Raw genomic sequence first — 26463 nt, 5'->3', positions numbered from 1 at the left:
TGGTGATCAACTATTTATTGGTTTTTAACACACACACACACACACACACACACACACACACACACACACAAATTGTATATATATACCAATTGTGTAAGAGCAGAACACAAGTCAATACAGAATCTCAGCACATCCATGCACATGATTAATATGGATATGATCTGAATTAGCAGTCACTAGTCAGTACATATAGGGAGATATTTAAAACAAATCTGTTAAAAAAAGATAAAATTACTTTCTGTAGTGAGCCAATGACTGAATGACCTTGGGAATTGCTGATTTATTTATTTGACTTGTTTGCCTGCATTATCACTTGATATGAAATTATACTATTTTTTCTTGCAGTTAATGACCTATATACTCCTAATGTGATGTACATGGCAACATATATCAATTTTAGGAATTTGACTGTGCTATGAAAAGGTAAACGCTCAATACAAAACAATCATCTAGCCCGGGGTAGGCAACCTTGGCTCTTTTATGACACGTGGACTTCAACTCCCAGAATTCCTGAGCCATCCAAGTCCACGAATCATAAAAGAGCCAAGGTTGCCTACCCCTGATCCAGCCAAAAGCTTAGCTTTTCACCACTTTGCCTCAGAATTCAAGGGTCAGATTTCGTTCAGGAGTGCACAGTACATTTCTGTCTCTCCTGCTTATTATCTGCTCCGTTGCAAAAGAACAAAAACAGTTGCAATGTTAAGAAAAGTGTACTTTATAGGAAAATATTTTTATACCAGTACAACAATGGGACACTGTGAAGCACAAAATAAAGGCATTTCCTTTAGTATAAGGCAGATCAAGTAAATCATTCTTGAATGGATGGTTCCTTTTTTCTTTTGCATTATGTCCTAATTTAGCAATTAAAAGTACATTCAAATAGATAAAAGCATATTCAAAAAAGGTTTGAAAAAATATTTTCTGCAATTTAGCATAAAAAAAAATAAACTTAAATCTTACAATCAAAGGGATTGGCTGTTTCATTCATTGAGCCTATTTCTCCATTTTATTAGTGTACTAACTAATTAAATGCAAGATGGTAAATAGAAAAAAATAAAAAAGGAAGTATTAGTTTTAATTAAGATGCATGAGTATCTTTTTTGTGGATAAAACTAAATCCAGCTGGATTAATAAAAAGCGTGTTTCAGTATTAAGGCACACTTAAAACATAGTTCTTTAGTTTTTTTGTGACTTTCGCTCGAAGTATGTACAAATCTTCCTCATTGTTATTGTAGTTATAATCTGTAAGATTAAAAACAAAAGGTGTATCTAGTCAAATATAATTACCAGCATAAAAGGTCTCATCTTTATAGTTTCGTCCTTTCCATAGTCATTCTAATTAATTTCTCTATATTAGCAGCTAGCTAATTATCATACATGAATTCTTATGTAGCCAGAAGGTTAATAAGCAGTCATAGTGTAGTAGGGTAGTCTAAACCAGCCTAAGAAGACTTATACAATAACTTCACTATTGAAGTCAACTTCCTACTTAGTGCAGGAATTAAAGCAACACACCGATGGCTGTTTTGTTTGTACACATCTAGTAACAAGATGTGAAAGTGGTAAACAGTATCAGATCTATCCATTATCAAAAAGAGATGGACAGTAATCAAATCCTCCTTTCCCAAAGAAAGGAGCATCTAGCAAAACATCAAATCACACTAGCATATTTTTCTGCTTGGAGTGTGGGGCAGGATTTAAAAAACAGCAATAGTACATTTATTAAATCTTTACTAGCCTTACATCTTAATAAAGAAAAACATCATCTCTATACCATTATAGATTTATGCTATACAGCCTGACCATTAGTTTTAGAAAGTAGAACAAAAGACGGCAAGTATAAAATCCATCCAGACTCTGTAGATAAAGATTACAAATTCCGTATTTCTACATGTACAAAAGTGTTGTTTAGAAAAACTGGCCTGCAGTGCAAGTTGGGCTATGTAGGAGGCAGAAGTTCTGTTCATACTTTAGTTCTCAGTTTTGGAAACTGAGAAATTCAATTTCTGACAATTGAGTATCCCTACTTCATAAATCAGTATTAGACATTCTTCAAACTATCTATGTGCTCCCAAGCACGTGCCACTTCCCCATCTTTGCCTATTATGTACCAGAGTGATGCTCTTTGGCTACACAATGCTGATTTAATTTGACATTGGTTTAGTCCTCTCTTCCTACTTTTTATAACAAAGAAACCCTTTTGCTACTTGTTATAGCTTTTACTATAATATATAATACTTATAAGAAGAATTTTGACCAAATTGACAAAGGTGTTTTAGCAATCATGTGTAATTTACTTACGGGCCCTAGTGATGTAGCTCCTGTCCTAGCTTCCATTCGTTTTGTGCTTGGATTCCGTAATGATGAGGATGACTCGCTTGAGTTATTCATCTTGTTAGTTCGTAATTTATTTCCCAAATCAGACAGCCAGGTTCTTCTGTCAGGTGAACTATTCTCCTTGTCAACCATCTTCTCACAAGATGTCTTGGTAAGATGTGAAAAATTTAGACAGGTGGCAGAAGAACAAGGATTGCTAGGAGAAAAGGGCTCTTTCAAGCTTTGAATATTCTGTACTTCTTCATTAAGAGTAGGGTAGTCTCGTCTACAAGACTTTGAACCTGCTGCCAAAGTGAACTGTTCCAGTCTGGATTTCTTAGACTCCGGGTGATGTTCAGTCATACAGTTACAGCTTTTGAGACACATCATATTTTCTTCCCTACTGGATTCTAACCTTCTCTTGGCACGTGCTTCTGACCTCAAGTGTGGTGACCTGGAAGCAAAGGGAATGTCAGGAATATCTGCTGCAGCTATCTGTGGAGAAACTATCTTTGTTTCCTTTATAGGCGGAGATGAATTTGGAATCTTTGTAACCCACTGTTGAATGGACGTAGTTGAAGGTGTGCTTGAAGTAACTTTCTGCTTTGCAGGAGTAAAGGTGTAAATTGAGATGGTTGGTGTCCTAGCAGATGATGATGTTGGTGTGCTGGTAGGAAGTGGAAGATCTCCTGTATAAGTTGGAGCACAAGCAGCTGGCTGTGGTGAAGAAATAAGAGGGCTGCCGACTGGAAGAACTTTAGGTGGAGTCCCATGCCTGCTGCTAAGAACTTCTGAAAGGAAAACAAAGCAGCTTTAGTGAAGATAAAGTAATATGAGGAAAAAATACAGCAATGTTGCACACTAGACATATTTAAATATTTAGAATCTGAATGACTCAGATTTGAAGGTTTTTTTCTGTGTTTTCTTAGTAGGCAACTTGAGAATTGCTACTTAGGAAAATGTATATAAAATTATTTGGAAATACTTTACTTCTAGGAAAATTCAATGCTTCTTGGCAAGGTTTTTTGTGGTAAAAGACAAGATACAAAATGATAAAGTCTGAAAAGATCAGGCAGTTGCACAAAGAACAAAGGCCTTGCTCAAGGAATTCCATTTGCTTGCAGAATTTGCCTTTCCCAAATAGTAAAATCTCAGAAAGCCTGTTAGCAAAGCCTGTGCATATGTAATTCCCGAGCAGCCACAGTACCACTGTCTGTGCCAGTGAATGGGAGGGGGAAGGAAGTACAAACAGCTTGCATGCTTTTATCTAGGCAGCCCTGAAATAGAACTGGGGTTAAGACAATATGAATTGGTGCAAATAACTATTTTATGTATTTAGCATATGCTTTGTATTCAAGAACCAAAGTCTCAAAAGGAAGCCTGCTTATGTTTGCTAAGTTCATGGACTTCCTTTCCCAGGTTATTTCTAACCTGTTTCAGGAGAAAATGAAGAAGAATAAGAAGATAAGACATTTTATATAATACTACTGCCAACTTTATAAAGATGCAGCATGCACATCACTTGCAGTTTTCAGACCAAAGGATTAAATATCCTTCTTTATCTATGGGAATAGGAAGTGATTCTTTTAAAGTTTCCTAGGAGAACAATGATGTATATGTGCACGTGAGATACTCGCAGCATGAAAGAGAACTGGCATATACCCTCCTATTGTTCTGCAAGTTTCCTGCATAGGAATTTTATGTTTATAGAACAATTTACTGCCATTCCTACAGCTAGAAATATGTCATTTGCAAAGCTCACTCAGAGATACCAACATAATTCATTTTTGGGGAACTTCTTTGAAAATATGAGATAAAAGAGATTTATCACATATGATTGTGCTGTGAGTTGCAGTCAATAGATAGAAGTGAAGACACTCTTGTAACATTAAGTTTAAAGACTAATGTCTAACAATACATTCTTTACCCTGTAAGTTTATCCCTCTTTGCAAGCTAGAATTAAGAATGACATTCTCCTTATGGAAAGCACATGAGGCCAAAAGAAATATGCCTTGCTACAACTGTTATTCTATTCATGCACCAATGAATTTGTTTAGACAGAACCAATTGTTAACTACTGGTAAAAACTTTCATATCTAGGATACTGGAAACAATCTATAACGTGTTCAGGATTATATAGATTTAGAATTTGAAATATTGCACTGATTATTAAACTAACCTATTTCGAACAAAATTACTTCAGAAATCTTTATATTGATTGAAATATAGGTTTTATTTCCTGGAATATTTTATTATAAAACCCAATTTTGCACAATCCTTTGATTTCTACTGCCTTTTTGATTGTGTATATTTTTTAATTGTTACTTTGGCAAATGTATGCAACAAATTTGTTGGAAACGAGAATTGCAATAGGGTCTATTGCAGCTTCTAAGTTCTTCCCATTATTAATATACACTGCAACATAAAAGTGATGTTATTTATAATTAATAGTTTTCTAAAATCTAAATCAACATTAGAGAAAAGCTATAATTAATTCACAAGGCCTTACCTATTTTGTTTTGTTCTACTACTCTCTTTTGATCAGTCCAACCAACCAGGCTGGTTTTGTCTGTCCAGGTCTTTTCTTCAGTGCTTTGCCTCAAGCGCCAAATCTTGATAGTGTTGTCATCTGAACAAGTGGAAATCTGAAAAATAGCATGAAAAATATTGCAGTGTTTGAAATATAGAATGTAAAAGGTAAGTGTGGGCAAATTACTGGTCGCATATGGCCCTTACTATCCAATTTACAGTACCCACACTGGATGAAACTGGTATTTCTTTTAAGGAACACTCCTTAAAAATCATCAGTATCACCCATTAATGGAATTAATGGATCACTATTTCTAAATACATTTTTTTCTTAGGCTTGCCCATATTTACAGTATGCCCCATGTATGTTATATACAGAGGGAATGCAGACCTCAGCCTAGAAAAAAGTAATGCCATACTGCATTCACTTGGGAAGTCCTATCAAACTTTGTATTCTTACTTCTGATCAGACAACCATTTCATTACATTATACTTTACAATATAGCAAGAACTGATTTCTATATACACGCTTAATCTGCATGGTAAAAAGGAGCAAGAGAAGCCATTTGAGGAGCAAAGATTTCTAGGAAAAGCATGAAGATATATATAAGGAAATAAGAAATTTATTCCAAATGTCTGGGATAAAGAACCTGTAAAAATAGCCATCCATGTCTTATAAACAAAATAAAATAGTTACATTTTTTTTTTGCAAAAAAAGAAAATGGAATAGAACTAAACAAATGACAAAACACCAGAAAGAAACCTTAGTGAAGTCAGATGGGCACCAGGCAACAGAAGTAACTTCTTGCAGGTGGCCATGAAATACCATTGGAGGAAGTTGTGGTTCAGATACCTATGTAGAATAAACAAGAATAAAAAAAAGTTATTAGGGAAGATTATTAATTTATTTATGACTAGCACAAGGGACACAATTCAAAGGTAGGACACTTGAGCTTCTAGACCAGAGGTCCCCAACCTTTTGGGCATCAGGGACCGGTTCTGTGGAGAGAGGTATTTCCACAGACCGGAGGATGTGTGGTTTTGTGTGCTGCCTGCATCTCGCAGATGGGGCTTTGCTTGTTTGTGCAGCCTGGTTGCTGGCATGCCGTGGCCCAGTACTGGTCCACGGACCAGGGGTTGGGGACCCCTGTTCTAGACATCTAGACATCCCTAGCTAATATCCAAATTGGCTGGACTACTCCAGTCAGCTATAAACTGTGCAATATATCTAGAGAATTCAGGTTAGAGAAAGCTAATATAAGTTAACAAAGAACAGCTTCTATCATGTATTATTAGTTAAAGGACAAAAGGAAGTAGAGAAACCAAACACATTCTGAAGAAATGCATGAACATTGTAGCTACATCTGTAAGCTAAATTCTATATTCAAAACCCAGATTATGGGTAAAACTAAGAAGACCAATGCTGTACAGTCCAAATTTTGAACATTTTTTACCCAGTGTAAATAGTTTTTCCTATTCTTCATTGTAAGGTAAGTTGATGAATTATGTAGCACACTGAACCTCTACTTTCAACCAATTTAAAATCTTTAAAATACATACACAGATCTCCTGTGATGTCCATTGATCAACATAAATGTATGATTATCTTTTTTCAGATTCTCAGCGTAAAACCATGATAGCTCAAATGAGTTTTATACCTGGCTCAACAGTAGTGTTTATGAGAGATCTAGGTATCATGCTGGACCACTGCTTAAGTATATGGGTCAGTGGTGTGCTGCACTTGCCAAAAGGTCCTATGCTGCGTCAACAAAGGGACAGCATCAAGATCACAGGAAGTTATACTATTACTCTTTACTGCAGTAATGAGGCCACACTTCGAATACTACTTCCTTCCCTCTGAGATCTGACAGGCTGTCACCATTCTAACCTTCTACTTAAAACCTAGCAAGTTTTGGGATAGGGTGAAGTCGGGATTGGACAAAAATGTGAATGCATCAGAAGTTTCCTGTTTTTAGTTTTATAATATATATTTTTTATTGGTTATAAGCTGCTCAGATTTGTTTTTAAGATAGGCAGCTATAAAAATGTTTTAAGTAAACAAATTGCATGACTCAAAAATTATGTAGATGTTAGCATGAAACAGTTCATGCTTCATATTTTGTCCTGAATGTTTATGTTTTTGAAAATTCCATCCTTTTCAGGAAAATGTTTTGAAGAGGCAACATTGTGGTAAGAAGGAATATGCAAACATTGGTAACTAGGTGGTGATGAAACATTCCAAGAGCCATTTAGATTTTGATATTTGATGTTAATAATCTTAATATTCAAGAAGCCTAGGGATCACAAACTTTGAGAGAGCAATTTCTCAGGGTTCTTACAAAATGTTTAAGGAGCACTTCGCTGGCTTCCTGAACACTATGTCAACAGAATCAAGTACAAAACAAAAGGAGGTTGCTATAAAGAACATACTCCTTGTTTATGAGTTTTTGTCATATTTGATTATTTTAGAAATATAATTTAATAAAAACACTTAATTTTGCTAGATGGGTTAATCTGAAATGCCCTAATGTATGTCACTGGATGAGAAAATTATACTGAAACATGCATTTCTCCACAGAATGCTTGGCATCTAAACTAAGTTTCTAAGCTGCCAGCCGATACTGGCAAATGTTACTAAAAATTCTAACTGAACTATCATAATAAAATCTTAACTCCTGGAAACTGAGGATCATGGAGATAAGGGAAGAGAAAGAAACCTAATTGTGATTCAGTTTATAAACCTTGGGAAATGATTAGGTTAAAAAAAATAAAAACAATTATGACCATTTAACTTTGGTTAGTGTAGACTCTTGTTAAATATAAAGCAAGAACCTTCAGTTTGTTTTAATTGCTGAAAAACAGAACTGAAAAGAGATTTTTAAAGACCTATTAAAACCAGTTTAAGATCAGCAACTAGAAATACAGAGAAGGTAGAGGATGGAAGCTAGCTCTGTTTTATATCTGGACTTGTATTCAGGTTTGACAGCTGTGTACTTTAGACACAGTATGCTGGAAACATGGTTCAATGAATCTTATTATCTTCGCTCTGCGCCTACATATCCATCTGTCCTGCACAAACTGAACACAGAAATAACATAGCAAGGTTATAGTCAGAGACAACACTGCTTACCTTCCAGATATAGGCACATTGGTCACTTGAACCACTGATTAAGAACTGGTTATCTGGGCTAATGCTGGATTTGACATAGAAACTGGAATTTTGATGTCCAGTAAAAACTGACACTGCAATTCAAAAACAAACAAACAACAAAAAAAACCATATATAACTTAATTTGAGGATAAATCCTTTGCATAACATAGTATTTTATATAGAGAAGGCTCGAAACCATTTAGTAGCATTTCTCTCACAAGCAGAGTAATCAAAGTTTTATTGCCAATGACCCTATTTGTATACATTACAAAATTATCCAAATGATATAAATTGAGATTTTAGGATATTCAAAGACAAATTACTTCTCCCCTTGAAGAGTGAAGATTTAAAAATAAATAGGACAAATATAGATGATGGAAAGAAGGCAGATCATAAAATAAAAGTATATAGACAATAGCCCTGAAATGGAAAGGAAAAGCAAAAAAAAAAGAGCTTGACAAAGAATATTACAGTTAACAAGAATTAACAATTAATATTAAATATACAGTATTCAAAGTAAAGGTAAAGAATTGATATACCTGCTATTAAGTGAAGAAGACAATAAGCATAACAATAAAGAAAAAACACAGAAACTCAGCTATTTGGTTCAGTTTTCTCCAACAAACAAATATACGTTCTATTAGGAAGTTGAAAGGAGGTAAAGAAAAGGGCAAGATTGAATTTTGAGCTTGATAGAAACATTGTGAGAAAATTATGAATTAATTTCTTAATTTTGAATAAATATTAATCTCCAGAGGTAGATTAATTCCATCCCAGAGTACTGAAGGAAGTAGTTGATTGTCTGGCTGAACCCTCATGCATTATATTTTAGATATCCTGGAGAACGGATGAAGTGCCAGAGTAGAAGAGAAGAGAGCAAATGTGCTCAGAACAAGGGAAAAGAAGAGGCTGGAAAATATTGACCAGTTAGCATAATAATGATAAGTGGGAAGGTTCTGAGGTAGATAAGAGACTTATCTGTAAGAAACTTAAAAACAATGTAATAAGCACCAAAAATTAGAAAGTGGTTTTCGAAAACCAGTTTTGCCAGACTAATCGTATTTTGATCAGATTGTAGAAATGCTCACAGACAGGATGAAGTTTCATATCAGCAAAGAATTTGACAAAATACCTCATGGCATTCTGATTACCAAGCTGTTTAAATGTGGGCTGAATGGAATGACAGTTAAGTGGCTACACAATTAGCTCAGGAATTTTACTTTTATGCTCATTGAAATAGAAGTATTGAATGTGGTGCCAGAAGATTCTGACCTGGGTTCTGTGCTCTTGGATATTTCTATTCATGTTTTGGATGTAGAGATACAGAGAACAATTATCAATGAGACAAAAATCACATGGAATATCTTACCGTAAAATAGAAATAAATTTCAAAACTAAATTACAGAGAAAAATTAAAATTTTCTTCACTTAGGAAACAAATAAAATAAAGAAGTACAATCTGATGGGTAAATAGCACGTAAGAGAAAAAATAGAAAAGTAACTGCAAATTTGAATATGGGCCAGCACTGTGATGTGATCACAAAAATGCATATTTGATTTAGGTTGCATCAATGGAAGTACAGGTAATCCTCAACTTACAACCACAATTGAGTCCAAAATTTATGTTGCTAAGCGAGACAATTGTTAAGTGAGTTTTGCCCCATTTTATGACCTTTCTTGCCACAGTTCTTAAATGAATCATGAATCATCGTTAAGTTAGTAACACAGTTATTTAGTGAATCTGGCTTCCCCATAGACTTTGCTTGTCAGAAAGTGGCAAAAGGTGATTATGTGACCCTGGGACACTGCAACCATCATAAATATGAGTCAATTGCCAAGCATCCAAATTATGATCATGTGACTGGGATGCTGCAATGGTTGTACGTGTGAAAAACGGTCATCACTTTTTTCAGTGCTGTTGTAACATTCACTAAGTGAACTTTGTAAATAGAGGACTATCTGTATACTTTTTATATCCCAGTGTAATTTTTCTGTTTTATTCTGTGTTATCAGATCCCATATGAAGAACACTGTCTAGTCCTGGGAACTATATTTAAGAATTGAGAAAACCTAGAAAACATTCAGGACTAATGATAAGCTCAAAGGACTAGAAAACTAAAACCTATGAGAGGAGTTTGAAGGAACTGAAAAGTTTACATATCATCAATATGTGCAAATATAGAAGAGGGCCAAGATCTATTTTATATCAGACTACAGGGCACAGAATATTGGACTTAAGCTACAAGATAAATGTTGTGATTCCATGCCAGCCTGTGCTCCCAACAGCTGAGTCGGAGGACTCTGAGGAGGAGGTGGAGGAGGCATTTGAAGGGCCATCAGAGCCAGAGGGAGGCTCTGAAGTACAGGACTCACAGTTGGATGCAGAGCCTGGGCCCTCCAGCTGTGTTTCTGATGAAGCTCAGCTGTGTGAGGAGCATGAGTCAGACTTGGAAGAATCACAACAGATGGACTTGCTAATTGACGCACGCAGATGGCGTCAATTAGCAAGAGTAAGTCAACAGAGGTCAATGAGGCACCTCCAAAGTAAGAAGAAAAGGCAAGGAGAGGCACCGCCTTAGGACTGCTAAATAAAGGGAAGAGGGGTGGTGCTGGTAGCTGAAGGCAACCGTTTGAAAACTGCGTCTTGGAATCTTGGTCTGTGATTTCTCTTGTGACTTCGCGTCTGCTTTTCATCGTGTTCTTTTGGACTTGAGTTTGCTGTATTTGACAGGTCTATCAACAAAATTAAAAGAGGTTTTTGTTTTTGTTTGCAAGTCTCAGCCTATTGTAATAGCAGGGGTTTTGTCCTTGTGAAGTTAACAAGGACGACAATAGGCTGGGATAGAACAATAAATTCCGACTGAATTGTTAGGAAAAACTTTTAATAGTAAGAGCAATTTGTAAGTGAACAAATTACCCAGAGAGCTGACAGCTGCTCTTCACTGAAATTAATTCACTAAAGCCAGAGAGCTATCTGAAAGCTGTTAGTTGGATACTTACATTAATGGAAGGTTAGATTTAATAGCCTAAGTGGCTTCAATTTCTATGGTTGTCTATAATATCTTAACAATGGACAAACATTCCTTTGAAGTAAAAGAGGAACAATAAGATAAGCTAAAAATATAACCACAGTTAAGTAATATGAGAAATAATTAAGAGACTTTCTTCAGCTCAGGCAATTTTCTTAAAGAGCTAGGACCAGCAGATAAGATATTTGGAAGAACATGGAATACTCACAATCAAAGAAAAAGGAGCAAAGAAGACATAAAGTTTACTCAGTACAGCAAAATAAAACTTGCCACTAGAGGTTTGTAAAATGTTTCAAGTTTCAATTGTATAGAACTATTTTAAGTTCGAAATTAGTGTTCAATCTTGAAATGACCACACTTTCATATTAGAACACATCTGTAAACAGTATCAGATCCTTATTCCTGAATATAGCAAATATTCAGCGAGTTCCTGTATGACATAGTAGACTCCTGTGTTAACACAGAATTTCTAAAATGTTGCAAAAATATAAATAAATATGTATTAAAGATATTCAGAGTAGATTTTTTGAAATGTTTTTTTTAATTTATGTTCACTTATTTCTTTCTCCAGGGAATGTAAGTTTTGAACTATTTATCTCTGAGGTTAACGATATGGTGGATTGTTTACAACTTTTCACATTTGGCACTTCTGAAGTAGACACTGAAGTTTCAGGATCCAGTAGGGAAATTGCTGCTTTTCTCATTTCCTGAAACTGGTATCTTATTTCTTAAGAAGGATGTGCAGTGACACAGAGATATGGTTTACTTGGCTATTTTTAAACACCTTTAACAGCTTTAAAACTAATGCCCCAAAGAATTCTGAGTTGTCAGTAGCAGAGAGTTATATGCAATGGACATTCTTCAGGGACAAATGGGATGTCAGATTCCTAGACTCAGCACAGAAAGTTAGAGACCCTCTGATCAGTATTGAAAAGAAAACTATGATATATAGATGTAGATGGATGGATAGATGCTTATGGATGTAAATATTATAATCCAACATTATCCACATAGTACTGTCTAAACATGGCTTCAAACCATGTTATATCAAGCCTGCATCAGAATTGCTACCAGTAAGGAAAACTAAGAGTTGTTTCAAAACTTCTGGAGATTCAATGCTGAAAAAAGGCTCTACATTTAGGCAAGAAAAACCAAATGCACAGGTATAGTATAGGGGGTACCTTGCTCAATAGTAGCAACTGTGAGAAGAATCTCCGAGTCCTAGTGGACAATCAAATATGAGCCAGCAGTGTGCTGCAACTGCCAAAAAAGCCAACACAGTGCTAGGCTGCATTAACAGAGGGAGAGAATCAAGATCACGTGAAGTGTTAATACCATTTTACAATGCCTTGGTAAGGCCACACTTGGAATACTGCATCCAGTTTTAGTCATCATGATGTAAAAAAGATGTTGAGACTCTAGAACAGTGGTTCTCAACCTGTGGGTCGGGACCCCATTTGGGGTCGAACGACCATTTCATGGGGGTCGCCAAACAAGGCTGTTTTTCCCCCCTTTTCTTTGGCCACGCCCCTGGCACCCAGTGATGTATAAGTGGTTGGGGGTCACCACAACATGGGGAACTGTATTATGGGGTCGCGATATTAGAAAGGTTGAGAACCACTGCTCTAGAAAGAGTGCAGAGAAGAGTAACAAAGATGATTAGGATACTGGAGGCTAAAACATATAAGGAATAGTTGCTGGAATTGGGAATGTCTAGTCTAATGAAGAGAAGGACGAGGGGTGACATGATAGCAGTGTTCCAATATTTCAGGGGCTGCCACAAAGACTGGACAGCCATTTGTCTGAAATGACATAGGGTTTCCTGCTGAGCAGGGAGTTGGACTAAATGACCTCCAAGGTCCCTTCCAACTTTATTATTATTATAGATTGGCCACTCATTCTACCATTTTCTCGGCATACAATTCAGCAGAATATTTTTCTATTGTTTCATAACACTGAGAATTGCCCACCCATCTTTTCCAAAGGAATCATAAGAGATAGATGCTTGATCTATCTTCTTCTTGTCCTGTCAGAGCAATTAGCATGTTGCTTTGTTCTGTTTTAGGTTGAACACACATGGAGCAGGGTAAGCAAGCATTTTCAAGTTTGCAAACATTTTCACGCTTTAGTAGGCAGAGTGTTGACATGTGCAATTGCTCACACACCCTAGCAGTGCTACACAGGAAATCAAAAGTCTTGCCTGTAAGAGTTCAAAGTCAAACCAGAGCATGGGTAAATTGTTAAGTCCAAAAGCTGTTTAAAGGTTAGTCAGCCAATTCTGGAACCAAAAAACTGAGATTCGGGTGGCACAAGAGATTCAAAGACATGAAAATATAGAACTAAAATTTAAGCAGTTGCTCCCAATGGAAAAACCAATTGTTGTCAGTTATAGTAGTATTGGTTCAGTTAAGGTTATTGCTAGCTTGTTTCTCAATGAATTGAGCAGAATTCCTCTGAGAACATGCCATTCTTGGTTCTCTGGAGTTTGTAACATATTCTCAGGGATAGCGCTGCTTGGAATTGGCACCTGTCATTTGATTCATACTGATTCTCCCAAATTGGCAAGGTTGACCCTAGGCAGTTAATTGCTTTCCAATTCCTCAGGCTGACATTTGTCCAGTGCAGGCTCTTCTGTGTTTGAGTCCTCTGACTTGAAAGAGACCATGACAGTCAGGATAGGCAGATCCAAGTTAATTTTTCTCTCTCTTCTATCTGGGCCTTGAAATCCAAAATAATCTTCTTCTAGTAGGAGTAGAGTGACAGAACCCAGAAATGAACTTGACCATTCAGAACAGCTTTCTTTATTCTGATATCTGTTAGATGTACCAAGGCTGAAAGTTCTGGGGACTGCATTTTCAATATATGTGAAAGTATCAGGCTGAGGAACGATGATTACAATTACAAATGTATCAATTCACCTACAGTAATTCAGAATTATCTCCATGCAACCAGTGTATATACAACGTTATTATAAACAAGATGCTATTACAATTCCCAAGAGGCATAGAACATTTTACAATATTGTCTGAACAAAAATAGAGAAATAGGTAGAACAAGATAGAAAAACCAACCAACTTAGGCTAGATTACAATCCAAGCATTAGAAATCTTTAGAGATAGCAAAAATTGAACCAAAGTTTTCCAATTCTGCATGGATTTGTTTTCTTTCTGCTTGGTAACCTTCCATTAGGAACACTCAAATAAAATGGATGTAAGTATTTCCCTTTTCTGACCTTTCCCGTTTTCTAAAAATCCAAGTTCTTACCAGTGATACTTCCATAGCAAAAATAAAAATAAAAATAAAATACAATTTCTTACATTTTCAAAATATTCTGGAGTGGATTGTGGCATTGCCACCTGGAAAAGGGCAGCAATTAAAGTTTTGTAGATGTTATTGATCAATCCACAGAAAAATCAATTTACTGAACCTTCTGACTATTGAAAAATTACAGAATATAGCGTAAAGGTAGATGGTTGGAATGTAAATCAATTTCCATGAATTTTATTTTTATTTCCTCCCCCCCAAAAAAGGGGTGGGTGGGTGGGAAAGAGCAATGATTTAGGAAAAAAAAAAGAATCAGAAGAACACAAGGAACACTTAATAAAATCTACTATTTCAAACACATTTAAGTTAGCCTTTCAGTATTTGCTGTTCTCTTGTGGTCTGAGAGGTAATTTTGTAGACTCTGAAAATGATGTGATAAATAAACAAGCCTTGCTTGAGATAAGCACAATTAACAAATGAATTCACAATTCATAAGATGTAATGGTTCCACTCTGGATTAATGTAAAAGGCTGCTAATGACTATAAGTATACAGAGAAAAGATATATAGGTAGTCCTCAGACAACTGAGCTTGTTTGTCAAAAGGAAAACAGAGTATGGAGACATCTGTAGGGTTATAAACTTTCGTAATGCGATTCATAGAAGCTGTCCTGATAGATTTGAATGTAAAGTATAATCTACTACGTACTGCAATTCTATGGACACTCAGCTTGACAAAAGCTTATCAAATATATGGGACTACCTTTCCTGGAAATGCATATGATACTACCGTACTGCCAGAGATAGAGTAAGTGCATCAGCCATAGCTTTTTAAACTGGTTAAGTATATGATGTACAGATAACCTGTATCCCAAAATATTAGTACTTACCTGGAACATTCTTCAGACCCGGCATACAGAACATGTATATATTATCATCAGTGCAATTAGCAAATAGGTTGGTACCAGTGGAATCCAAGATAAGACTGGAATATCCTAGAATACAGAAGATTCTGTTGTCAGACTTCCCTCCTTAAAAGCTGGATAAGAAACAGCTAATCCCAGGAGCAGGAATCTAAGACCTCTGATTATTAGTATTTATTAGAAGATTAAAGGAAGATTAAACACAAAAATTCCAGCAAGTGCTTTCAAATAAGATACTAAGGTATAAGCAGCCTACAGTGGTGAAACTCATCTACGTTTTATGTTCTTTCAATACAAACAGGAGGCTTGCCTTTTTTTGTGAAGGTGGAATAGACTGCATGTTTTCATTATTTTGGTAAATGCTGGTCTTTTTATAACTAGGGAAACTGATCTCTTATGCTTATTTAGTCGGTTTGTGGGATTTGATAAAAGGAAAAAAGATTTAAAAAAAATATTTTAGCACATCCCGTATTGCAGTGTAAAAATATTTCTATAATAGCTTGTGGAAATCAGATTTTATTTTTCTTCCATTCAATGGAGACTGTTTCTCAGAGAATGCCTGAACAAATCCCTGCAATTTTCTTGGCAAAGTTTTTCAGAAGCAGTTTGCCATTGCCTCTTTCCTAGGGCTGAGAGTGACTAGCTTAAGGTCATCCAGCTGGCTTTGCGTCTAAGGTGGACTAGAACTCTCAGTCTCCCAGTTTCTATTCTGCCACCTTAAACCACTACACCAAACTGGCTCCATGTAAATCAGATAGAAAATATAAAAAAGATGGAAATCAGAAGTATCTAGTGTTCCAAATCACTGCTTAAAAATTAAAACTTTGCTTGGCATCAGGAGAAAAAAAACTGTCTGAAAAGCATTCCCTAAGAGAAAATTGCGTCTAACAAAACCTCAGTTCTGCCTACATCACCTCAGAGGAAGGAGCAAAGCACTGAGAAGACCTAAGCATATAGGCAGGCTCTTATTATTTAGTTATGATTAATGTCATAATGTCATATTTACAATACTTTACAGAATGGTTTTGACTATGACAACATCAGGTCACTCACCAACAGAATTTCTGCTTTATTTGGATTAAGCTTCAGTCTACTGGTTTTCATCTAGTTCCTTAGTAATGCTGACACTAATCTAGCATGGCAACTGCTAGATGTAAAAGAGTTGCATACTATCAGTGTGTTAATTAACTCCTAATGACCTGCCTGAGACTTCATGGAACATGGAAACTCACAAGGACCAGAAAATAAATTTTATAGCCCCTTATGGCATAAGTAACCATCATAGTATCCTCTCCATAAACAAAAACACGACCTTTTTAAAAATCATCTTCCAGGATCATGGAAACAGTGTCTTTAAGCTCCAGTTTACAGACCATCCCAAAAGGTAATGTGGCAGCACTGAAGACTATTGACACCTAGAGAATTAACTCATCCTGCCCATTCTCTCAGAACAGGTGACCAAACAGGTCACTAATGCCATTGTTTTGCTAAAGCTAGTTCTGAAATCAGGCTAAGACAGATTTTGATAAATGACCTCAGCTCAAAGTATAATTCTAAGGTATGAATACAAAACAGAGCAAAAGCAAAGAAAGATCTGTTTTGTTTTGGAATGACTCTGTCTTCCTTCTTGAATATTCAGTTATGCCATACCAAGTTTACGGATGCTATTCCCAGGGTAGCTGAAAACTCTGGATGGCACTGGCTCCTGCCGGTATGCAGTATAGTTCTTGCGTAGATCCCATATTTTGATCACACTAAAATGAAGAAAACAGAATTCTTCAGAATTTCATACAATGATCAAGTCTTCCTCAGTTTGAGGTTCTACACATATATCTGACATGAATTCAGTAAACCATAATCCCAAAACATGTGAAGGAAGCTTGCCGTAATCCAGTCTCATATGTAATACTCAGGCCAAGAATAAAAGATTAATTGATGGACAGAATATTCCTTTATTCAAGATATTTGTTCAGCTGGCTGGGAAGCAATATAAATTGAGAAATACAATAATAAGAAGCACAGTATGTCTGTCTGTCTACTTATCTAATTTATTTTTAACAGTTATAGTTCTCCCAAATCAAAATAGTATGGATGAGTTACAAGATATTAAAAAAATAAACCCCAAGACAAACACCACTAACACTTTGCTAGGTTCAACAATGAAATTAAACAATTTTCAATAAAAAATATAAAACTATTTTCAGTAATTTTCTAAATGACATGAGGGAGAGGACTATATGAACCACAGGGTATAGGTCAAGTATGGGAGCTGCCCACAGAAGCCTGTTGACTTTTTCATGTCCCCCTAACTTCAAGAAAAGTGGAATTCTTACCTGTACTTCCCAAATGGGCAGATTCAATTCTAATTAGACAGTGTCTGATGCAGCCCAGTGCCATATCACATATGGCTTTTATAAGTGATTACCAGCACTTTGCATTGAGCCCAGAAGTCTAGTGATAGTCGGTGCAGCAACAGGAGAGGTGTTACCTTGCAAGAAACTGATCTATCAATAATGGCCTCCACTAGCTATTTAAGCAGCACTGTCAATCGAGGAAGAACATCCCCAAGGCACATAACACATTTCATGGGGCAATGTGACCCTGTCTAATGGCCCATGTTAGTACAATGACATTTACTGATATACAGCAACTCAGCCTCGGAGGGATTTAATCAATTATAAATGTAATACAATATATTAAATATTATTTGTTACTACTATCAGGATATCACCTTCCAGCTAGAAGAATTTGACAGGACCCAAAGATTGAGAAATTATCTTCTCAATTTATTTAATTGCTTAAGAGAGACAGCAGTACATCATATGCCTTTAAAACCTATACAATGTGGGAGAGTGTGTTTCACCATCTTCTGCTACACTTGAGCTATAGGATGGATCCTTGTTTGACAAATGGCTTAGTTTATAATGACACAACTAAATAAGAAATCTGCTGTTTTTTCCCCCCAGAAAGTCCTTGTTCCCCAGGTAAGAGGCATTCTATGAAATTTCATTTAAATTTCATTACAGGAATGTTCATATGAGCAAACAGACCAAAATTAGAAATCCATAATACTTCTCAAAAGGAGAATTAAAAAAAATGTTGGAAACAGAAGTATTTACTATTACCCATCAACAGCCCCTGCTGAGATTAAGGTATTTTCATCTTGAAGTAGTACCACTGTCACACTCTGCTGGAAATCCTTAGAAGAAGAATGAGAAAAGAAGTCATTTCTCAACAGGCTAATTCTATAACAAAGTTAATTTCAGTATTGATTTGAACGTTTCCTATAAACAGCTTCCCATTTGACCCAGTTAGTAATTATTTATTGACATTTCCAAAACGGTGGCTCTATGTCAATAGTTGATGCAACAACTGTGTATAAAGAAAAACACACAAAGGAAGGGAAACCTAATTGCCACTGTATTCACATTTATCTATTGTTGAGTCCCACTGAATACAGATATATTGATTTTTAAGTCAGCATAATTGAGATTACATTGTATGCCTTACAAATGATTAAAACCAGCTTCTCAAGATGTCATTCATATCTATTTGGATGCAGAATGCAACTTAATTGGAATAATTCAATTTTTCTGAAGTTCCCTGCCTATGTCATTCCTTGTGAAATATGGTAGGCTATAAAGTATGATGTAGCTAGTGCATTTATTTTTAAGCCTACCTTCCAAAGGTAAGCCATAACATAACTAAGAAACAACTGCCTAACAGTTATGGAAATTGAAGAAAAATGTATTTAATCAATTTATATACCCACTGCACACTGGGATTCTGGGCTCTAGAGAGAGTGAGAGAGAGAAACCCAACAAACAAATAGAAACAAAGAGCATACAGCATACAAGGCTAACACAATCATATTCCCATTGCAAACAGGCTCATTCTACACCCTGATTCAGGGCTCTGGAGAGAAAGCCAGATTTTCAACATCTTAAGGAAGGCCAATAAGGTTGGGACCATTTGAATTTCAGGGGATATGCTAGTCAACAGAGAAGAGGAGCTGGGTCCCCATAAATGGCACTATTTCATGTAGGAAACCCAAAGCATGTTAGATATTGTACAGATTTCTCTACCCAATCCACCTCACAAGATTGCTATTAAGGAACAAATTAAATGTGGAAGCATTAGATGCCAGCATTAGATGCCATTACAAACAGGCAGTTCCACGAATGACCTGCCCTGTTTCATGAATGGTTTTATAGGTGGTAACCAGCACCTTGAATTGCACCTGGAAGCTGACTAGTAGACAGTATGACTCACAGAGTAATAATATGGGGCTATCATGCTACTGCATTCTCGACCCATGGTAGCTTTTAAATGCAGCATGCATTCAAAATTGGGTGCTCAGAACCCACAACTTGAAATGAGTATACAATGGATATAGCATACATCTGACATCAGTTAGAATAAGTATGTGATAATATATAAGAGTGATGCTTCCTCCATGCACACATTTTCCCTTTGGGCATGCCTCTAGAGCTACTGAATCTGAGATATAAAAAAATGACAGATACTTTCTGATATCTAGATTTTTGTAGTCCAAATACGATAGAACAGTAGAACCTTTTTAATGCCGCGACCCCCAACCGGTCGTAAGTCGAGGACTACTCAACCGGTCGTAAGTCGAGGACTACTCAACTGGTGCAGGATCGTTTGCAGAATGGGACTTTTGGCAGACTCAGCAGGGCAGAGACAGCCTGGACAATTCCTATTGGCTTTTGAAAGCCAATAGAATTAGACTCTATTCAAGAGAGTTTATTCTATTGGCTTTCAAAAGCCAATAGAATAAAAGGGAGTAGCACAGCTAAGGAAAAGGGGAAAAAAAAATGGCGGACTGTGTTGTTTGGCGACCCCCCGTGAAATGGTCGTTTGACCCCAAATGGGGTCCCAACCCACAGGTTGAGAACCACTGTGGTAGAATTAACCAAAACTCTAACTCAAGTTTAAAGCAGCTTATTACTTTCCTATTTGTATCATCTGTGGCAGAGACCTGCTTTAAACCTTAAAGTTAAAATACTTTTGCTTAAGAATCCAGAATAGGCAAAGCAAAATAAACAAAGATGAACAAGCTTCCCAATGTAGGAATATTTTTTTCCAGAAGAATGCATAGGAAATTTTATATTTGTTTAAAAAAATCGGCCAGATTCTCTTTATATGCTAATTAATAACCTTCTAGATATTAGTAGAGGTTCACATAAATCAATGTAATTAATTCAGTTGTTTTCCTTAATTTCTACCATCTCCCTAATAATTTCAAGCTAGTGCAGCTGCCAAGACAGAAAATGACAAAACATGGCCTTAAAATTCCAGATTCTTACCACTGAGGGTGCAAGTCCTTTCACGTTCTGTTTTTTCTTCTTCAGTTTGGATGGTGTTTTATCTATGATGTTGTGGGCACCGCTTATTTGTTTAACTTGTCTGTAAAATCCATCTGTAAAACAGGTTCAGGAAATATTAAAAAGGCCTTCTCTTCTGTCTTTTTCATATATGGTAAATAACCCACAATCATACTGTAAATTCATCCAACTTTTTGAAAACTGAATATCTTTCCTCGTATTAGTACATATTATGTAATGGAAAGCACTGGAATTAAGACAAGGAGATCCAAGTTCATATTCACAAAACTCAGAGGATAATCTAGTGATCACTGCCATCTCATAATACCATTGCAATGATTCAAGAGAATAAACAGACACATCACATACCTTTCTTACTGCATCGAGTGTCCCAGATCATGATATTCCCATCCCTTCCTCCAGTACAGAACACAGCTATAAAATACAAAATTACAGTGTTTCATTAAAAAAACCGATCATGTTGATTAGACCCTAATTCAGTAATTTCTCAAATGCATTCCTTGAATCAATAATAGTCCACAGAAATTTACTTCAGCCTTCGCACACTCACAGGCCTGAGCCCATTTGCCACCTTAGCCTTACTTCCTGGAAGGTGCTCAAACTCCACTCATAGTCTATCTATTCAACCCTTTCTTTCTTGCACCCCCTGACAATCAGCTGGTTTGCAAGAATGGACAAGTGGCTGAAAATTGGCTCACTGAAGCAACAAAGTTAAGATATGCATTTGGTTTTGCAAAGGGTATGCAGTAGTTCCTTGAAGCAAAGGAATTAAGGGTCATAAACAAACTATTGCATTCCAGAAGTGCTGCCATGCTGCTTTGGATTGGCCATTCTTTCAATGCACAACTTGTGTGTTGGCCAACCTGCTCCTGATCTTCTCAGAACCTTTTCCCTTCTTTCACCATTAGTGCATTAATGTTTGCACACCTCTTTGCCAAGGAAGAATCCTCCCTTAGCATTTTTCCCATTCATCCCACCACTAATCCACTTCCAAACAAAATAATTACATTTCTGTTCATTTACAGAAGAGCAACAGTTGTTTATTCCATGTACAGACCACAATTTCTGAAACATGTATCTTTCAGATGAAACATTCAGCTGTTCCATGCATAGATCGTTTTGCACATCCTTGGTACTAATACAACCAGCAATGTGACTACAATAATAAAATTCAGCAAACTTATCTTAAATACAGATCTTAAATACAGTTATTAATAAAAACAACAGTAATCTCACATGAAGGACACCAAAAGAAAAGTATAAGAAAAACAATTAGTATTTAAAAATAGGACTTTATTAGGCTGGAGATCCACAGATTTTTCCACAACATTCTTGACTGACAGGTTTGTACTAAAAATGAATGTTATTAAGGCCTGGGATACATAAAATGATTTAATGTTAATATCTATTATTGAATTAACATTTTGATGCAAATTTTAATTTAAAAAAAGTAGAAGGAATGGGAAGGCATTACCTGAATTGTTAATTCCAGTAGTAATTAAACTTATATAGCACTTCAGAACGCTTTACAGCCCTCTAAGCAGTTTATAGAGTTCAGCATATTACCCCCAACAATGTGGGTCCTCATTTTACTGACCTCAGAAGAATGGAAGGCTGAGTCAATCTTCAGCCTGAGGTTTGAGCCTCTGGCAGTGAGCAGTCAGCCTGAAATACTGCATTCTAACCACTGCGCCACCATGGCTCTTAAATAAATTAAAACAAGAATAACTGGGGGGTTATTTGTTTAGGTGGTTGCCTCATTTTCTTAATATTTCTTTGTTGGCCACAGTTGAAAAAAGTAGAGAAACCATGTTCTAACTTTTTGTCTCTTTTTGTAATACTCATTATTTCAAGTACTAAACATATTTTACATTTATAAATGCAGATGTTCTGTCGTATACTTCAAAGTAGTCTAAACACATACCTTTGCAATTTTTGAGGGGTTTTTCAATTCTACCTTGAGCTTTTCAAAAATTTACCTTGAGAAATGATTGTTTTTGTAAATGTAAAGATGGAGTATTAGACTGGGATTTCTACCTTATCCTTGCTAGTTCATCTAAAACATTAAAAAGTCCTCAATGATAGCAGCATAGCTTTTTCACAATTTATGATCTATGAACATTGGCGTAACCATGGAACCATAATGGTATTATAGTGTATACCATAAGTCCCAAATTCCTATGCTCCATATTTTCTACAGTAATTTCCCCCCAAAAAATTCATTAACGAACAGAATATTAAAGTTTACCTTTTTCAAACTTAGAAAAAGCAACTGATTTGAGACTGCACTGATGTCCTTTGCATACTCCCAAGAGTTCACCAGTCTTTATATCCCACACTTTTGCAGTTTGATCCCCTGAAGCAGTAACCTTAGAGAAAATAAATGTAATAGTTTACCACTGGAAACAAAAAATTGATACCTTTAACATAAGCTTATGAAACAGAAGCATTTTTCAATAGATGTATGAAGTGTTAATTCAATATTATGTATATTTACTCAAAAATAAACTCCAGCAAGTTCAGGGGAACTTAGTCCCTACATAGAATTCCTTGTTTTGGAAGGTATCAGATACATAGATGGTTAAAGACATCTAAGTATAAGACTGGATGTACTCCTGGTCCTCAATTTATGATCACAGATGAGCCCAAAATTTCTATTACTAAATGAGACAGATGTTAAGTACGTTTTGCCCCATTTTATGACCTTTCTTGTCATAGGTATTAAGTGAATCACTGCAGTTCTTAAGTTAATATCATGATTGTTAAGTGAATGTGGCTTCTCCAGAACTCAGAAGTTTGCAAAAGGTGATCACATGACTCTGGGACACAGGAACCGTCATAAATGTGAGTCACTTGCCAAGCATCTGAATTTTGATCACATTTCAAGTTCCCAGTGGTTTCCTATCATGTTTTGCTGTGTTGAACGAAAAAAACAAAAGGCATTTTGTGTTTTCTTCCACTGGAGCCCAGAAAACATAGATATTACTATAGAAAGTTTGTCCTGAATTAAAACCAAACCTTTCTATATTTAATGCATGGCCTAGATTCTGGTCATATCATTTATCTTCTAAGCTGTTATATTACTAAGCCCTCTAATGATCCTGCTAGAGTATTAGGAGCCAAATAAAGCATAACAATATATTGCTAGTAACAAAAGTAAAGGAAATAGTGGCATCCATATTTAATGAAACAAATAGTGATTTACAATACTCACAATTTTGTGGTCATAGGGCATCCATGCAAGATCAAACACAGCATTTAAATGAGCTTGCCATTCTGAAGTGAAAGTGAAATATATTAGATCTAAATAAACCACATTCTTTGTAATAAAAAGTCCACATATGAAAAATGAAGACTATTACCTTCATCAAATTTACAAAGAACAATATCACAATATAAATACAGTATTCAAAAAAACCCTCTACAAGCTACTGCTTTTATCAAATAATCTAATTTATATGGTCCAAATACAAGACTTTTTTTTACCTTTAACAATTTTCTTGTTGCTCAGTTGTGTGTGGGTGTCATACAGCCTAACAAATCCCTCTTCATTGGCAACACCAAGTACATGTTGCACATCTGGAGCTGAAAAATAATGTAGTAATATTTGTATTTTAAAACCTTTTGTATGCTTTTTAATAATACACAATTTTTCTGCATCAGAGAATTACTATCATATATTCTAAGTGTTAATCATACAAAACACAAAATACAAAGGCATTCTTTATTCATTTTTTCCTTATTCTTATTATTGTAAGAATAGACAAGCATTGCCTACTTTGAAAGATTAACTTAATAACTAACAAGCTACTTTAAAAGACTGGCAGATACTGTAATTAAACAAGGGGAATTCAGCTAATGAACATAAACAAGTTCTCCTTTTGCTATATCCTTCTGATAGCTGCTTTCAAAAGAGGAATGCATAATCAATTTCTTTATGCATTAATTGCTTTACTTTTCCAAGATTACTTACTTTCCTACCTTTGCTGAATTTGGAAAAATTTGCTAATTTGATGGTAGATGGTGGATATTTTCTTCATTTTGTCATGGAAATACTTATATACGGATGGGTGTAGCCTAGCTGAAAATTCAAAAAGCATCCCAGAAAAATGTAATGCCAAACCATTTCTGTACTGCAAAGAAAAGTGTAGGATATTTTCAACTCCAAAAGTAACTGACTCTATATAATTTACTACTCACCATAAACTCCCTAATGCACGGGTGTCAAACTGTGACCCGTGGGCTGGATGCATCATAGCGAAACTGCGCCCACCCCATTGCCGGCAATGGCAAAAAAAATCACGATACATTGCGACACATCATGTGACATTGCAAGTTTGACACCCCTGCCCTAATGCATCAAAGTAACTAGCCTTCAACTTAATTAAGCCCAAATAATTTGAATGTTGCCAAACATTGTCCAGCATGTTATTTCATCTTTATGATTAGGAAATTTTTCAGTCTAATATGTGCCAGTTTGTTTGGACTACGAATCAGATAATTTTTACTTTTCCATTGACCATAATGGCTTTGTATTATAGTACAAAAGAAAAATAAAATTAGAAATCACATCAGAACAGTCTACCTTTAAACCAACATAATGACAAACCACTTTACCTGTTGAAAAGCTACAGCCAAAAGGAGGAACTGGAATTCCCATTTCTCCATAGGAATGATGGTCATCTTCCTTAATACACTGATACTGACCTAATAGATGGTGTAAGGAAAATCTTGGTGCCAAACCTACCAAAAAAGAAATTTATAAGACAGATAATTTTATGTTAATTTTTTTACTGACAGTAATAAAATAATGAAACAGTAATAAGCATAGAAGCCATCTCCCCAGTTTATTAGTGTTTTCAAAAAAAATTTGTTTAGTGTTAAGTAGTTCTCTCATCCTCGGTCTCCACTGATCATGTCATATGGAAATGCTAGTATATGTGGCACCAGTAGGCCAAATTATCTCACCCACTATTCAGTCAAATATGGGTTTGCTGTACAGCATGTTTCTTTGATCCACCTCCCCCACCTCTAAGTATTGTATTTTTAAGTGCTTTACAAGGTCTACAATATACAGTATTTGGATTCAGAAATCAACATAATTCTGCCTACTATTAACTTTCATTTCATTAGGGCAGGTTGGGGGTGTGTGAGCTGAGCCATTTAGCTGCGTGGTCCTGGCTGCCCAGAGTCATTTTTGGTGAACGGGGCAGCTATACAAATCTAATTGACAAATGAATGATTCACGAATAGAGGATTATCTGTTTATGTCAGAATGACAAGGGGAAAAGAGAACAGGGAAGACGCAGGCATGCTTTCCTCACTCCCTCGAGGAATTAAAAGAGTTAAAAGAAAGCTCATCTTAAAGACCAGTGGAGGAGTAGCGAGGGTTGTTATGTTTTGATCCCGTTCTCCCTATAACTCAAGGCAGAGAGCATACCTAGTATTCCTTCCTATTTTCCCCACAACAATTAATTCTATGAGGTGGGTTGAGCTCCGAGAGTGACTGGCCCAAATTCATCCAGCTGGTTTCCAGCCTAAGGGAGGCCTGGAATTCTGAGCCCCCTGGCTTCTCGGTTACACCAAACCGGCTCTTTTCAGGAGCGAGGGGCTTCCCGACACTTACCCTGCGGTCCGGCCTGACAGCGACGGATTAATGAACGACACAGCATCCCTACCAGCCGCTGAAAGTTCTATTGTCACCGCGCGCTGAGTCCGCGGGGAAAAGAACAGCTTCTCCACAAGTTCTCCCGCCAACCCGAAGTCCGCGCCAAAGTCACTTTTCTACAGCTATTGGCTACCCTGGCGGCAAGAAGCCACACCTCCTCTTTTCTATTGGCTACCCCTATTCCACAGCAAGATGATGCCACGCCCTTATACGCGA

At 36.2% G+C, this 26463-nt stretch overlaps 1 protein-coding gene across 1 annotated transcript; it reads right to left on the bottom strand.

Moving 5' to 3' along the window:
* Positions 1-699: 699 nt before the first annotated feature.
* Positions 700-26463, bottom strand: DTL (denticleless E3 ubiquitin protein ligase homolog). Its single transcript, XM_039359614.1, has 15 exons — positions 26206-26463; positions 25197-25322; positions 24066-24164; positions 23794-23855; positions 22828-22948; positions 20928-20993; positions 20541-20653; positions 18336-18409; positions 16861-16964; positions 15178-15282; positions 7976-8088; positions 5609-5698; positions 4826-4961; positions 2302-3107; positions 700-1242 (listed from the first exon to the last, which is right to left on the bottom strand). The coding sequence occupies exons 1-15, from the start codon at positions 26249-26251 to the stop codon at positions 1177-1179; spliced, it is 2127 nt and encodes a 708-aa protein (XP_039215548.1). The 5' UTR covers positions 26252-26463; the 3' UTR covers positions 700-1176.

Source organism: Crotalus tigris, unplaced genomic scaffold, assembly GCF_016545835.1.
Source record: "Crotalus tigris isolate CLP2741 ecotype Arizona unplaced genomic scaffold, ASM1654583v1 scf7180000019097.2288821080:1192077, whole genome shotgun sequence".
NCBI classification, from domain to species: Eukaryota; Metazoa; Chordata; class Lepidosauria; order Squamata; family Viperidae; genus Crotalus; species Crotalus tigris.
This window is presented reverse-complemented; position numbering and strand designations above follow the sequence as displayed.

What these genes read in the sequence shown, in the direction of transcription:
- DTL (XM_039359614.1), bottom strand. Translation starts at nt 26,251, where the DNA reads ATGCTGTGTCGTTCATTAATCCGTCGCTGTCAGGCCGGACCGCAGG. An exon ending in TGCCCTATGACCACAAAATT is followed by an intron (nt 22,949 to 23,793) that starts GTGAGTATTGTA and finishes ATTTTCTCTAAG; the next exon opens with GTTACTGCTTCAGGGGATCA. An exon ending in AGTAGAACAAAACAAAATAG is followed by an intron (nt 3,108 to 4,825) that starts GTAAGGCCTTGT and finishes TTTTCCTTTCAG; the next exon opens with AAGTTCTTAGCAGCAGGCAT.